At 37.7% G+C, this 14,248-nt stretch overlaps 1 protein-coding gene across 1 annotated transcript in view; it reads left to right on the top strand.

Annotated features, from left to right (window-relative positions):
• The first annotated feature begins 266 nt into the window (after window positions 1-266).
• HS2ST1 (heparan sulfate 2-O-sulfotransferase 1) overlaps window positions 267-14,248 on the top strand; it is a 186,260-nt gene continuing 172,278 nt past the window's right edge. The window contains exon 1 of the mRNA XM_082834721.1: window positions 267-603. Coding sequence (XP_082690847.1) covers window positions 480-603 — 124 coding nt within the window. The 5' untranslated portion in view covers window positions 267-479. The remainder of the gene's footprint in view (window positions 604-14,248) is intronic.

Raw genomic sequence — 14,248 nt, 5'->3', positions numbered from 1 at the left:
GTTGCTGAGCAGCGTACGTGGATGCGTGCGCGTGGTGGCCGAGGGGGATGGGAAGGGGGCGGGGTCGAGGGCGGCGCAGCCGCAGCCGCAACGTAGGAGCGCGCGGCTGCGAGCAAAGGAGGGAGGGAAGGAAGGAAGAGAGGGAGGCAGGCAGGCAGGCGGGCGCGGGGCTCGGGGACTGAGGCGGTAGAGGGAAGCGAGAGCCCGGCAGCCGCTTCGCGCTGTGTTTGCTGCGCGGGCTTTTGGAGGGGCGGCCGTGGAGTCGGCCGAGGAGAAGCGGACACCGGCGGCGTTCGTGTTGGCGCCTGGGGGCGGGGGACTGGGGAGGCGAGAAGGGGGGGTCGCTGCGGTGCTTCTCTCGCTGTCGCGCTCTCCTTGCCTTTCTCCCGGCTCGGTGGGCTCCTCCCGGCGTCTCCTTTGCCTCCGGGGCCCCGATCCCCGCCCCCCGCGGTATGTCTTGATCCCGAGCAGCGGGTTTCATGGGGCTCCTCAGGATTATGATGCCGCCCAAGTTGCAGCTGCTGGCGGTGGTGGCCTTCGCAGTGGCAATGCTCTTCTTGGAGAACCAGATCCAGAAACTGGAGGAGTCCCGGTCGAAGCTAGGTGAGGAGCCGTGCCACTCTGGGCTGAGTGGTGTGTGGAAGCGGCTGGGCCAGGGAGGCAGTGCTACCCGAGCAAGTGGGCGTTTGTCTAACCTGAGATCTGGCTCCTCGGCAGGAGGCTGAAAGAGGTTGCAAAGAGAGATGGGACTAGGGGCATCGAGAACACAAGCTCCAAGAATGGTGTGAATTAAGCTTGGGTGGTATGCTGGGCTCGCGAGGTCACGGGGCAGAGGTTGCAAGGTTGGGCTTCCCGGAGCCAAAGGGTTACCCTGAAGTAGGCATTCCATGGGGATCAAGAGCAAGATAAGAGCGAACTCATTGGGGAGCGGGTACTGACTGTTGGAGGAGACAGAAACGCCCAGGCTTACGTGTTCTCTTAGAAGTCGTACAGAAAGCCTCGGCAGTGTCAGGCGAGGGGTATTCTAATTTGAGATGTGGGCACCTGGTTACGGAATCTTTTGGGGATGGGGAGGTTCGCGAAGGGATAGATGCGCAGAAATGGAGGGAGATGCTGGAATGACGGTGAGTAAAAGAAATACACTGTAGTGAGTTGCACTCTTGTGCTGGGGGCAGCAAGGGACCGCACAACTGACGAGAGAAATAGGCTGTCCCCAGGTAGGACAGGAAAGCAACTATAAAGCTTCCGTGAGGTACTGAAACGAGGCATCCAAGCATTTAAATTCTTTTTTAGCGGCGCTAAACTGCCATATTTTGAGCTTAAGAATAGGGATGTGTGTGTACGTTACTTCGCGGCGATGTTGGTGTAGTGAATTTAGAAGGAAAGGTTGAAGGGGAATTGCTTTAGTGAGATTTAAGTTTGTGAAAGGAAGAGTGCAAAAAGTTTACCATAGGTTAAGTACCTTAAAGAGTTAACAGTGCTTACTTTAATTACGGAAGAGGTCTGAAGTACAAAAAGTTGGAGTGTGATGTTGTGAAGGACCCGAAGAATGCACAGATAATAGGTACTTTCAGATTAGTAGGGAACTTCGGCGTTTGGGAAGAGCTCGGGGTGGGGAGGGAATATTAAAAGAATGTCAGCAGTACATTTTGATTTAAAAACGTACATGGCACTGAAAAATCAGCTCAGGAGGCTGTAATTTGAATGTGGAAAAGTAATGTGAAGTATTTTTATGCGTACACTTTCACCTCAAAATCATTTAAAATACTTTTCAAAATGCAAATAATAAAATACCAGCAGCACTATAATTTAGACTAAGAAGTAACAGATGCTGCTGTGGGTGATGATTAATATTTAGGAAAAATGTATCAGAAAATAATTGAAATATTACAAATAGTAGCTGACTATTTGCAGTTTTGATAGACTTTGTGAAAAGCCTTGGAGACATTTTAAAGAGCAGTGTATCAAAGAGCATCAAATAAATCTAGCTGAAGTGCAAATAAATTTGAAGAGGAGCTAGGAATAATTCCACTCCTCAACTCTAGGGTAGAACTTGCCCTGTACAGTTTCGAACAGATATCAAATTTATTTACTATGATTTTATTAATATGAGTCTTGTATGATGGAAAAATATTCACTTTAAATATTGAAGGTTGGCCAATATACTCTTTTTGTTTGTATCTATTTAGCAGCTTTGAGCGTCATATTGTGGCCTGATTAATGATCCAGCTTTACAGAGAAAAAAATGACTCCTCTTAAAGTTGAAAGTTCTATTAAATTAAAATTTGTATTAATTCTTCGTTGTGTTGCTCTTTGAATTTCTTAGACACATTACAATAGGTTGGGATAATTCAAATTTTAATTTTCCTTTGTTGCCTAACATTTTTTTTCCATAATGCTTGAAAGTGTTTTCTGTAGGCACAACCGTAATGATTTTAGAAACAGTTATCTGAGGATGTAGAAAGCCACAGGTAGTAGTGTTTTTTCATGATTTTTTTACAGGAAAGGAACCTTTATATTCCATTAGAAATAGTAAATATGGATTAAACTAAATAATTCTCGAAAAGGAGCCTCAGATACAAAACACTAGAAGGAGCTAATAATGGAGATTCAAAATTATGGCAAATAAAATATATAACTTCGTATCAGCAGTCTTTTGACTAAAAAAAAAGTCTTATGAAACAGGCAGTACTAAAACAGATGTTGTCAGTTAGTAATCTTCCTTAGGAAAGGAACACAGAAGGAGGCATATTTTGACAATCAGACTCTGTACTAGACACTTTCATATTTGATATTCTTATTTAATCTTCCAAGAACACCATAGAAAGCCATTTTTACAGATGCGGGAACAGGTTCAAAGGTTATATAACTTGACCACATAGCTAGTAAGTGGCAGAGCCAGGACTGGAACCCAGGTATGTCTGATTCCACATCAAGTTCCCCTTTAATTATACCAGGCTGCTTGGGACTTTATATTGACATTACACTAAGATGTAGCAGTTTGAATAGAATTTTTAAACTGTAATACCAATGTTTAATTGCATTTATTGCTAAGAATGAATGTCATTCTTAGAAAATTCAATTTCTGACACAAAGGAATTAGTTTAGTGTAATGTATGTTGCTTGTTTATACCCGTGTAACGGACATAATTATATTACTCAATGAAAGGACTGAAATAGCTTATTTCTGCTACAGGGGACAAAAAAACTCTGTGGTGGTTTTCTGTAAGTGGTAAAATCACAACATTAAAAGCATTTTTGTTTTGGCACCAGAAAAACTTAAACACACATTTATCACTTTTCAGAAACTTTTGTGGTGTCATCTGTCACAGAATTTTGACTTACAGTGTAGTCAAATTTATTAAACTTTGCATTTATGGCTTAAAGAAAAAGAAAAAGTTAAACATTTTACTCTTAAAAGTTTTCATTGTTTATCTTTTCTGTTATAGAAGATTCCAAAGGATTGCATTTTCTGATAATGCTTTGGTATGCACCTTGGTTTCAGAATATTTTGATAGTGAGATCTCTAATAGAGCGATAGTTGTATTCAAAACTTAGGTGTATTCATTGACCACTTGGGACATTAAGTATATAAACAGGAATTCCTAAAAACCAATGTCACATAATAGAGTTTTCTTTTATCTTTTTTTTTTCAACGAATATTGGATGGCAGTATACACGTTACTTTGCATCTTGCTTTTTTCATTTAATATCATAGAATATCTTTCCAGGTCAATAAATATAAATTTGACTTACTCATTCTAATAGCTGTATAATATTCCATAGTATGCATGAATCATAAATTCTCCAGCCATTATGCCAATAATGAACATTCAGTTTATCTCTCCCCCCACCACTTAAAAAAAATTTTTTTTACCATTTTCTTTCTTGGTATTAAAAACAATGTTACAAGAAACATCCTTATATAAGTTTATTTAACTCCTTATTTGTTGGTACTGTTTTCAGTAGGATAAATTCTCCTGTTAAGGGATTACTGGGACAAAAGATGTATGTATTTTATAATTTAACAGATCTTAAAATCTGTTACTTTCCAAAAAATTTATTTCCCAAGGGTTACAATAATCTGCACTGTCAACACATAACAAGCCCTGGATGGGATGCTGTCAGCTTTAAATTTTTGCCACTCTGAAGCTGTGAAATGGTATGTTGTTGCATTGGTTTACATTTCCTCAACTTCTAATTAGGTTGAACATTTACTTGTTCATTTTCATTTGTCTGTTGGGTAGTAGTTTATCTTACCGATTTTTAGGGTTTTAAAAATATATTAGAAGTACTAATCTTTTATCTGTTTTATGTCTTGTATCTGTTTTTCTCCCGGTCTGTCATTTGTCCCTTGATTTTATGGTATATTTTGCTTATACAGAAGTTAAAAAATTTATGCAGTCAAATCTATGAATTTAGGCAAGTAGGTGCCTTACATTGCTTGAGAAGACTTCCCCCAACCAAGATTATGTTCATTCTCTATATTTTGTTAGTATTTTATAACTTTTATGTTTTACATTTAGCTCTTTAAAGCAGTCATATGTTTATTGTAATTTCTCTCAGTGAATGGCCACTTATGGCAAATATTATATTAATAACTTATCTTTTTTCCCCACTGTATGCTACAGTTCTTCTTTTAGTCGTATATTACGTTTTCATATGTTCTTGGATTAATTTTGGACTCCCATTTTTTTCCACTAATCAGAGATTCTTTAGATCTTAGGGACCCATATATAGGCTTCAAGGCCTCCATGAATTCCCTGAAATTATATACATAGCTTTCATCAGATTTGCAAAGGAGTATGCAGTCTCCTTAATGGTAAGAATCACTGATTTGTAGTAGATGGTTTATATTTAATGGAGTAAGTGCATTTTTTGTTTTTAATATTAACATACTACAACATGCAACTTGTGAGTTAAATTTAGGATACGAGCACATTAGTTATGAACAATTTCTCTGGGATGTTATACTGAAAAATCTTTGTTAAAATGTATACAAACTTAATTTTTCTAATGAGGTACAGTCTATAACGTGGAGTCAAAATGAACACTGTCACTTAGGTTACTACTTAGTTGCTTAGCTATACTTAGAACTCTGCATGTCAGAATTTGTTGCTTTTACAAAGTAGTTCTTTCTGAATCTTGAGAACACACTGTTGCTAATGCTGACTGGTGGAACAGTCAATGAAACCTTTGTTGTATAAATGTAAGAATTATGTGCCTGATAACTTTATTTTCTATACGGCCTAAGCATTTAAAATAATATTTGTTGTTCATATGCTTATAACACAACTAAATAAATTTATGAATGCATTAGGACATAATGTTTTAAATGAGGACAGTAACTCAGAATGGATATGTAGGCAACTTCATTGGTCAAAATTATGTTAATCCCTATGTTCTTAAAACCCTCCTAAACTAATGAACTAACTCCAGGGCCAAGGTTGAGACTGCTGTTTGGAATTTGGTAGTTTTTACAAGTGCCTGAAACCATACATACCTGTAAAATGTTCCCAAGAATGATAGATTTCTCTACTTATGAAATTGTTTGCAAACCTTACAGTAGTTACTGTTTAGAGGACTTATGATTTAATTGGAATGCAGTTATTCTAGAATTGCTAATTGGTGTCTCACTTATGAGTCCTAGATAGGTTATCTAGTGCCATGGAGTAGTCAACTGCTACAGTTGATCTCAATTAAAGTAATCCTAGGATATCTCTCTACCACTCTGTTAAGCGTTCTAAGAGATTTTGGCACTTAGTGAAATTGAAATAGTAATGAATATTCAAACACTGCTCTCCAAAATGACCACTTTTGAAGGGTGTACTTATAGATGGACTTTATAATCAATGGTTCACTATAGCCTAATTATTTATAATTATCTGCCCACCTACTAGTAGCTGCGTTTCTGTATTTTGCCTTTCTGCCTGTTAATTATAGATTAACCGCCTGTTAGACCACTTGTGCACCTGATTCTGTTCCTCACCTACTTAGAGACGTGGTTCCAGAAGTTTTCCCTCATTCTCCTATAGTTATCATTTCCTCCCTTTCTGCTGGATTCTTCTCATTAGCATGTGAACATGCTATTATTTCTCCCAACCAGAAACAAAATGGTATTTTTCTCTTGACTCCTCTTTCTCAGCCAACCTCTGTCTCATATTTCAGCTTCCTTTAGCAGTAAAACTTTAAAAAATTGTCTATTCTCACTGTTGTTGATTACCACAATCACCAGTAACTTCCCTAAATCCTACGGTCAATTTTTGGTCTTCGTCTTAACTTGACCAATCAGCAGAACTTGACACAGTTGATCACTTCCTCCTTTTTGGTAGACCTTCTTTACTTGGTTTCCAATATATCATACTCTTGGTTTTCTTCCCCCATCACTGGTCATTTCTCTATCTCCTGTGTAAGATTTTTTTTTTTCCTCTTCAACCCCTTAACATAAGAATACCCCAGGGCTCAGTCCTTGGAACTCTTCTCTATTTACTCTTCCTTAGTTGGTGACTTATGTGCTGACAACTTCTAAATATGTATTTCTAATTGAGACCTATTTCCTAAACATTAGATTCATGTAGATTCATGTAACTGAGCTGCCTACTTGAAATTTTCTTTGAGTAATTAATAGACTTCTCAAACTCAGTATGGCCAAAACAAACCTTCTGATATCTCTGTACACTGCCTCAACACCTCCACCCCTCAAACTCATTTTATCTCTGACCTTCTTTATCTCAGTTGATAACAGCTCTATCCTTCCATTTGCTAGGGTTTTACTTTCCTTTTTCTCATGCTCTGCATCTAGTATGTTAGAAATATCTTGTTAGCTTTATCTTCAGAATATTCCTAGAATATGACTACTACTCAACACTTCTACTCTTACCACCCTAATTCAAGATACCATCATCTCTTCCCTGGATTACTGCCATGTCTAGTCTGTTTGATTCCACACTTGCCTCCCTACAGACTATTCTTAATATGACAGTTCGGGTGGTCCTTTTAAAATGTAAAAAAATCATGTCACTCCTCTGCATAAAACACTTTAGAAGCTTCCTTAAGAATTAGAGTAATGCTAGCTTCTTTTAAAGCAAAGTGCACAATTTTATTGGCTAACACAATAAATGACCCTTTTTTCCCCATGATGTTTTAGGTGATCATTTTGGTGGATGGTTTTCCTCTTCACGAGTTATTCAGGGTCTTGGGTACTTTCTGTCATATAGTTATGCTTTGGAGCTCTGTGCTGTCAGCCTGAGGAAGAAGCAAGAGAAGGGTGAGGAGGTGTGTACCCCTTTCTCAACTTCTTTGACTTCTTTTACCCTCAGTCTCTTGATGAGGACTAGTTACCATCTATCAATATATGCAAGGGGGGAGGCTGGGAAATGGGTTTTTTATTTTATTAAATTTTTTTTTTTTTTGAGGTGCGCGGGCCTCTCACTGTTGTGGCCTCTCCCATTGTGGAGCACAGGCTTCGGACGCGCAGGCTCAGTGGCCATGGCTCACGGGCCCAGCTGCTCCGCGGCATGTAGGATCTTCCCGGACCGGGGCACGAACCCGTGTCCCCTGCATCGGCAGGCGGACTCTCAACCACTGTGCAGGGAAGCCCGGAAATGGGTTTTTTAGCTGGCAATGACTTAGTTGCAGCTGTGTCCTATGGAAGGTGGGGGCATACATTTGAATTTTTTGAATCCTTTTGAATAAATCTTAAAATTTATTTAGACTTGTTTTGTGACTCAGAATATAAACTGTCTTGATTAATGTTCTGTGTGAACATGAAAAATGTATATTCTGTTGTTACAGGGTAGAGTATGCTGTAACTGTCCGGTCGAGTTGTTCCAGTCTTCTGTATCCTTGATTTTCTTTCTACCTACTTGTTCCATCAGTTATAGAGAGAGGGGTTTTGAAGTCTCTGGTTATGATTGTGGGTTTGTCTATTTCTCTTTAGAGTTCTGTTACTTTTTGCTTCATGTTTTTTTGAAGTACTGTGATTAGCTGTATGAATGTCTAGGGCTGTCATGTCTTCTTGATTAATTAACCCCTTTTTCATTATGAGATGAAGGTGTTTGTCCTTGGTAATATTCTTTGCTTGAAACCTACCTGGTCTGTTATTAATATAGTCACTTCAGTTTTGATTAGTGTTAGCGTGGTGTATCTTTCCCATTCTTTTAGTATTAATCTATTTAAAGTGGATTTCTTGTAGGCAGCAAGTAGTTGGGGCTTGTATCCAATTTCACAATCTCTCTTATAAACGAGGGTGTTTAGAGCATTTACTTTTAATATAATTATTGATGTGGTTTGAGTCTGACTTACTGTTTGTTTTCGTTTTGTTCCATCTGTTCCCCTTTTTCTGTTTTTCTGCCTTCTATAGAATTAGGATTTTGATTCTATTTCATCTCATTTGATGACCTATTAGCAGTGCTGTTTGTTGTGTTTTTTTAATGGTTGCTTAAGAGTTTATGGTATACATTATACTACTTAAGGTATAGTATAAGAACCTTAGTCATTGTACTTCCATTTTCTCTTCCGGTTTTTCACTATTGTTATATATTTTACTTGTACATATAAGTCCTGTGATACATTGTTATTATTTTTGTTTCAAGCAATCAGTTATCTTTTAAAAAGATTAAACAAATTTTATAGTATTTTATATTTACTCATACATGTACCATTCCCAATGCTTTTCATTTCTTTGTGGAGATGCAGATTTCCATCTGGTACTCTTTTCCGTCATCCTCAAGGATATCTTTTAAAATTACTTGTACTGAAAATCTACTTGGTGATGAATTATTTTCACTTTTGTATGTCTAAGAAAGTCTTTGTCTTACTGTTTGTAAGAAATTTTTGTTGGGTATAGAATTCTAGGTTGACATTTTTTCTTTCAGTACTTTAAAGATGTTGCTCCCTTGTCTTTTGGCCTGCACTATGAGATGAGAAGACTGCCATTGTTCTTACCTTTGTTAAGCTGTACATAATGCCTTTTTTCCCTTTGACTGCCTTTAAGATTTTCACTAGGTTTTAAGTAATTATAATGAGCCTTGCTGTAGTTTTTTCACTTTTTTGTGCCTGGGGTTTGTTGAGCTTCTTGGATTTGTGGGTTTATAGTTTTCATTAAATTTGGAAAGCTTTGAACATTATTACTTCATATAGTTTTTATGTACCTTTTCTCTTCTTCAGGAACTCAGATAACACGTATATAGGCTACATTAGCTGTCATAACAGTTCAGTGATGTTTTACTGATTTTTCCCAGTCTTTTTTCTTTTTGTATTGTTTTAAATAGTTTTTTACTGCTATGCCTTCAATTCACCAATGCTTTCTTCTGTGGTATGTAATCTGCTTTTAATTCCATTCAGTGTATTTTTCATCTTAGGCATTTCTTTTCCATTTCTAGAAGTTCATTTTGGACCTTAAAAAACAGAAACAAAAAAAGACTTCTGTTTCTCTCCTTAACATGCTTTTACTTTATTTTGTTGAACAAATGGAATGTTATTATAATGACTCTTTTGATGTTCTTGTCTACTAATTCTGCTATCTGTGTCGTTTTGGGATTGCTTTTTATTGATTTATTTTTTTCTTTATTATGGAACACATTTTCCTGCTTTTTTTTACATGCCTGGTAAGTTTTAATTTGATGCCAGACATTATGAATTGTACCCTTTTAGGTGCTGAATATTTTCAGATTCCTAAACATATTCTTAGGCTTTGTTTTGGGACACATTCAACTTACCTTGAAGCAGTTGGATCCTTCTAGGTTTGCTTTTAAGTTTGTTAGATGGGATCAGGATAGCCTTTAGTCTATGATTAATTTTGTCCCACTGCTGAGGCAGTACCCTTGCAGTTCGTTTCAGAGTACTCTACCCAGGGCCCTGTGTATTACAAGGTTTCCCCACCCTGGCTAGTGGGAATGGTGGTTGAGTGAATCCCAGAAAGTTTTCCACCTGCCCCTACCGGGACCTGGGATCGAACTTGTGTCTCTTGCAGTGTCCGTTTCTTCACACATATGCACTGATTGGTACCGTGCTGAAAATTCTCTTTTTGCAGCTTTGTCTTCTTTATTACTCTGCCCAGCAAACTCCAGCTACCTTGGCCTCCCTGAACTCCCAATTCTGGCTCCTTAAGTTAGGGAGACTGTTGGGCTCTGAGTTCCCCTTCTCTGTGCTGTAGCCTGGAAACTGTCTTAAAACAGTCATATGACTCACCTCATTTCTTTTCTCTCTCTTAAGGATCACCATCCTGTACTGATTTCCTGTCTAAAGTTCAGTGCCTGAAAACTGTTGTTACATATTTTATCTGTTCTTTTTCAGTTGTTTCAGGTGGGAGGATAAATCCCCTGTTGCTCCATCTTGGCTGGAAATGGAAGCCAGGTGGCCTAGTTATCTTTGATTGTGTGTCCCTAGGTTGACTTAGGGGAAAGTAGTGAAGTTGGATAATTTGAATTACAATTGACAACTAAAACTAATATTATAAACTTAGGGGCAAAATAATGTTTTATCCTTCTCTGTTTCCATATAATTTCTAGCATGGTGTTGCACACAGGCCCTTAGTAAATTGTTTACTCAAAGCTAGAGGCAAGTCTTACCCACAATAGCCGTATCTCCTTCCTTCCCCATTGAAGCTTCAAGAGGACTTTAGTTAATTCTTTTGCCTGTTACCAATTTTACTCTAACTTCAAGAAACCAGTTCTTATTTCATCCCTTTAGATGCAGCTGAGCCAAGTGAAGGCTCTTTCAAACTGGGCAATGAAGTCTCTGGCTCTAGAAGAGGTTTCTGCTTTTCCTGTCAGTATGGTTCTTGAGCTAATTGATCACATCCTTGCTGGGATGGGTGGATGCATAGTCCTTTTCTTTCCTGTATTCCTTTTGTAATACCCCTGTTGCAAGCAAAGTAATAGAGAAGGAAATCATAAGGGATTTTGGTACCAGTAGTAGTTGTGATCATTATGTTGCATCAACAGAAAGCGTACCTAGTTTACCTTAAGGTGAACAATTTTATTATAGTTACCAGATCTTCAACTTTGCATGATATAATTCTTGCTAAAGATAGTTATGTTGTACTGAATCCCTATGGGTACTATAAAGTGTCAGGGACAACCATTTTTAATTGAAATTGTTGGATTTTCCTTTTGGGAGATAGTGATGTGAAAAATTGCAAATTGATTTGGTACTTATATAAGAATTTAAAACTGGATTTAGAGGGAAAGAAATGCCCATTTTGCTAAATTCCAGTAGAATTTAGGAATCATCCATTGTCACCTTATCACATATCACCTTACATGTTTCTATTCTTTATTCCTAAGTTTGTGACATAGCTAAAAATAAGTGATTGGGCTTCCCTGGTGGTGCAGTGGTTGGGAGTCCGCCTGCCGATGCAGGGGACACAGGTTCGTGCCCCAGTCCGGGAAGATCCCACATGCCGCGGAGCGGCTGGGCCCGTGAGCCATGGCCGCTGAGCCTGCGCGTCCGGAGCCTGTGCTCCGCAATGGGAGAGGCCACAACAGTGAGAGGCCCGCGTACAGCACAAAAAAAAAAAATAAGTGATTTGTACAGTAAAGCACACAAAAATGAGTTTAGAGATTCATTAGATGGTGTCTGAGTTGGAAAATACCTTAAAATTTTGCTCAGCATTGTTATGGAATGAGGCTAAGGGGTTATGCAGGTACAGACTAGCTCTTGGCATATTTATTTCTAATCATAAATTATGCTTGAGTTGATTAATGAATATAATTTAGAGATATTATTGGTTCATTGATAACATGCTCCTGGTATATATATTCCCTTTATGCTTTGAAGCAAAACAGTATGGGAAATGGCCTGATCAATCTAGTTGATTTTTTTCCTGATAAATAAGTCAGTAAGTGTTGGTATCCGGCTCTCCATAGCTGTCTTTAAACAATGAATTCTGTTTTGAGTTCTCTGTTACTGTTGTGCTTTCAAAATAATGCCTTGTTATCGTATACTTTTATTTTAGTTAATAGTAAATTAAAAATATATATAAAGTTAAAAAAAAACTAGCTGCACAGCATAAACATAACTAAAATCCTACTGCAAAAAAATGACTTTTTATTTGGTCTTCAATAAAGAGAGTTGTAAATTCTCCATATTGCTGTTTTTTCAAAGAGCTTGGTGATTAACTAGGGCTGTTTATGGTTCTTTACATTTCTAAGGTATGATGGAAAAGGACAATATCTTAAGAATTTAGTGATAAGAATATTTTGAATATTTGGAGGAATATTGGAGCTTTGAGCAAATTGAGTTGTTGGATTTAAATAAAATCAATAAAATCCTCCTTCAGCCTTGCATTTGTTAGTTATTTCAGCTTTGTCCATGTCACACTGAAACTAGTTCAGCAATCAGATTTGACACTAAGATTCTTGATCAAATATGACTGAGAAATTTATGATTAGTTTGTATTTGGATGTTAGGAAGCTGCTTTCAGTTGCCAGCGTTTTTTATTTCACCATAGTTCTATTGCTTTTGAACAAAATGCACCCAGCTCTTTAATAAAGTGTTACATGTTCCCAGTGTGTTATACATCTGGCAGAAAACCAACTTAGCTCTGTTGTTTCCTGCATAGAAGAGCTGATTAGAAAGACTGACTTGACATGATCTACGGTATGTTTTAATAGACAGCTTCTTCATTTTGTTGAAGAGGATAGAATAAAAACCATTCATTTTTGTCCTCTAGACTATAAATATCTTCCCTTCATGTTTTGAAGGTTAAAACAAAGAAAAAAGGCAAACTTGTGATGCTATTTTAAGTGTCTCAGAATATGAGGAAAATTAGGGGTATGTATGACTTTTTGCTTCTGAACCTGGGTATAGTTAGTGAACTTAGTTTCTGTTTGACTTGGGATGAGCCTGTCCAGGAATGTCTGATCAATGAGATGTCATTATGTGCCTTTTTTGCTTTTGTGCTTTGTTGGAACTCTGTGACTAATTAAGCCTGTGACTAGTTATAATCTAGTCTTCCTCATGACCACTTTGACTTCCTTTTGGTCTTTTTTTTACTTGTTTAGAATCTTTCCCTACTTTGCCCTTGGACCCATGTTTCTTAAATGGTTTTCTGCCTTTCCCACCAATGGCAAGCCATCATGACCTCTAAACCTTCTACTGTAACAGGCAGTAATACCCAACAGTTGTTGAATACTAATTATGTACTGGGCATATTTTAGGTATTTTATAAATTTGTAACTTATTTAATATGAAGAATGCTTATTCTGCTGTCCTCAGAGAGTTACTGGGAAGATCACATAATCTTCAAATGGTATAAAGAATGTGAAAATGTTTGTAAAGTATAAAAAACTACAATTTTAAGTTGTTGTTAATAGTGATAATAATACACCTGCTTTCTCTTTGATATTGTTGTCTTTTGGTTTAACGTAGTTTAGACTTTACATTTCTTCCTGCTGTAGGCTTTCCGCAGTGCCCTACCTCATAGGATCACAGTTGTCTGGTAAGTGTTCAGATAAATCAAATGACAATGTTACATGAGTTATAGATTTGACATTCAGATTAGCTATTCATTTCTTTCCTCTCTTAGGAAGGAGTAATAATCACTGTGAATTCATATTATTATTTGCTTTTAAAGATAGACATCTATTTACTTTCATGTAAATTATAGAATAGCCCTTGCCTTTTATTTATTTATTTTTTTACTTTTTATTTTTAAAATTTTTGGCTGTGTTGGGTCTTCTTTGCTGCATGCGGACTTTCTATAGCTGTGGCGAGTGGGGGCTACTCTTAGTTGCAGTGCGTGGGCTTCTCATTGCGGTGGCTTCTCTTGTTGCAGAGCACAGGCTCTAGGCGCGTGGGCTTCCGTAGTTGTGGTACATGGACTTATTTGCTCCGTGGCATGTGGGATCTTCCCGGACCAGGGATCGAACTTGTGTCTCCTGCATTGTCAGGTGGATTCTTAATCACTGTGCCACCAGGGAAGTTCCAGCCCTGGCCTTTGCCCTGGCCTTTTAACATGACCAAACTTTCTTTCCTCTTTCCTACTAATCCTCGCCAGTTTGACCGTTTGAGGATACATTTTTTAAAAAAGGCAGATTAAATTTGGTTTGTGAAAGGAATTTCAGTGTGTGTGTGTATGCACGTATATGTATAAAATAACTCCTTAGATTCTAAGTACTTTTTTAAAAAAAAGCATGAATGATGGTCAAATTAGTGAAGGAAAAAAGCCTGTTTCTCCACTATGGAAAAAGTTTTACGTGGTAGTTCCTTTATTGTCAGTTTACCTACAGTGATTCATTGTCAT

The sequence above is a fragment of the Leucopleurus acutus genome, assembly GCF_964270905.1.
Source record: "Leucopleurus acutus genome assembly, chromosome: 2".
NCBI classification, from domain to species: domain Eukaryota; kingdom Metazoa; phylum Chordata; class Mammalia; order Artiodactyla; family Delphinidae; genus Leucopleurus; species Leucopleurus acutus.
The sequence above is the reverse complement of the archived record's forward strand: the minus strand, read 5'-3'. Positions and strand labels throughout refer to the sequence as shown.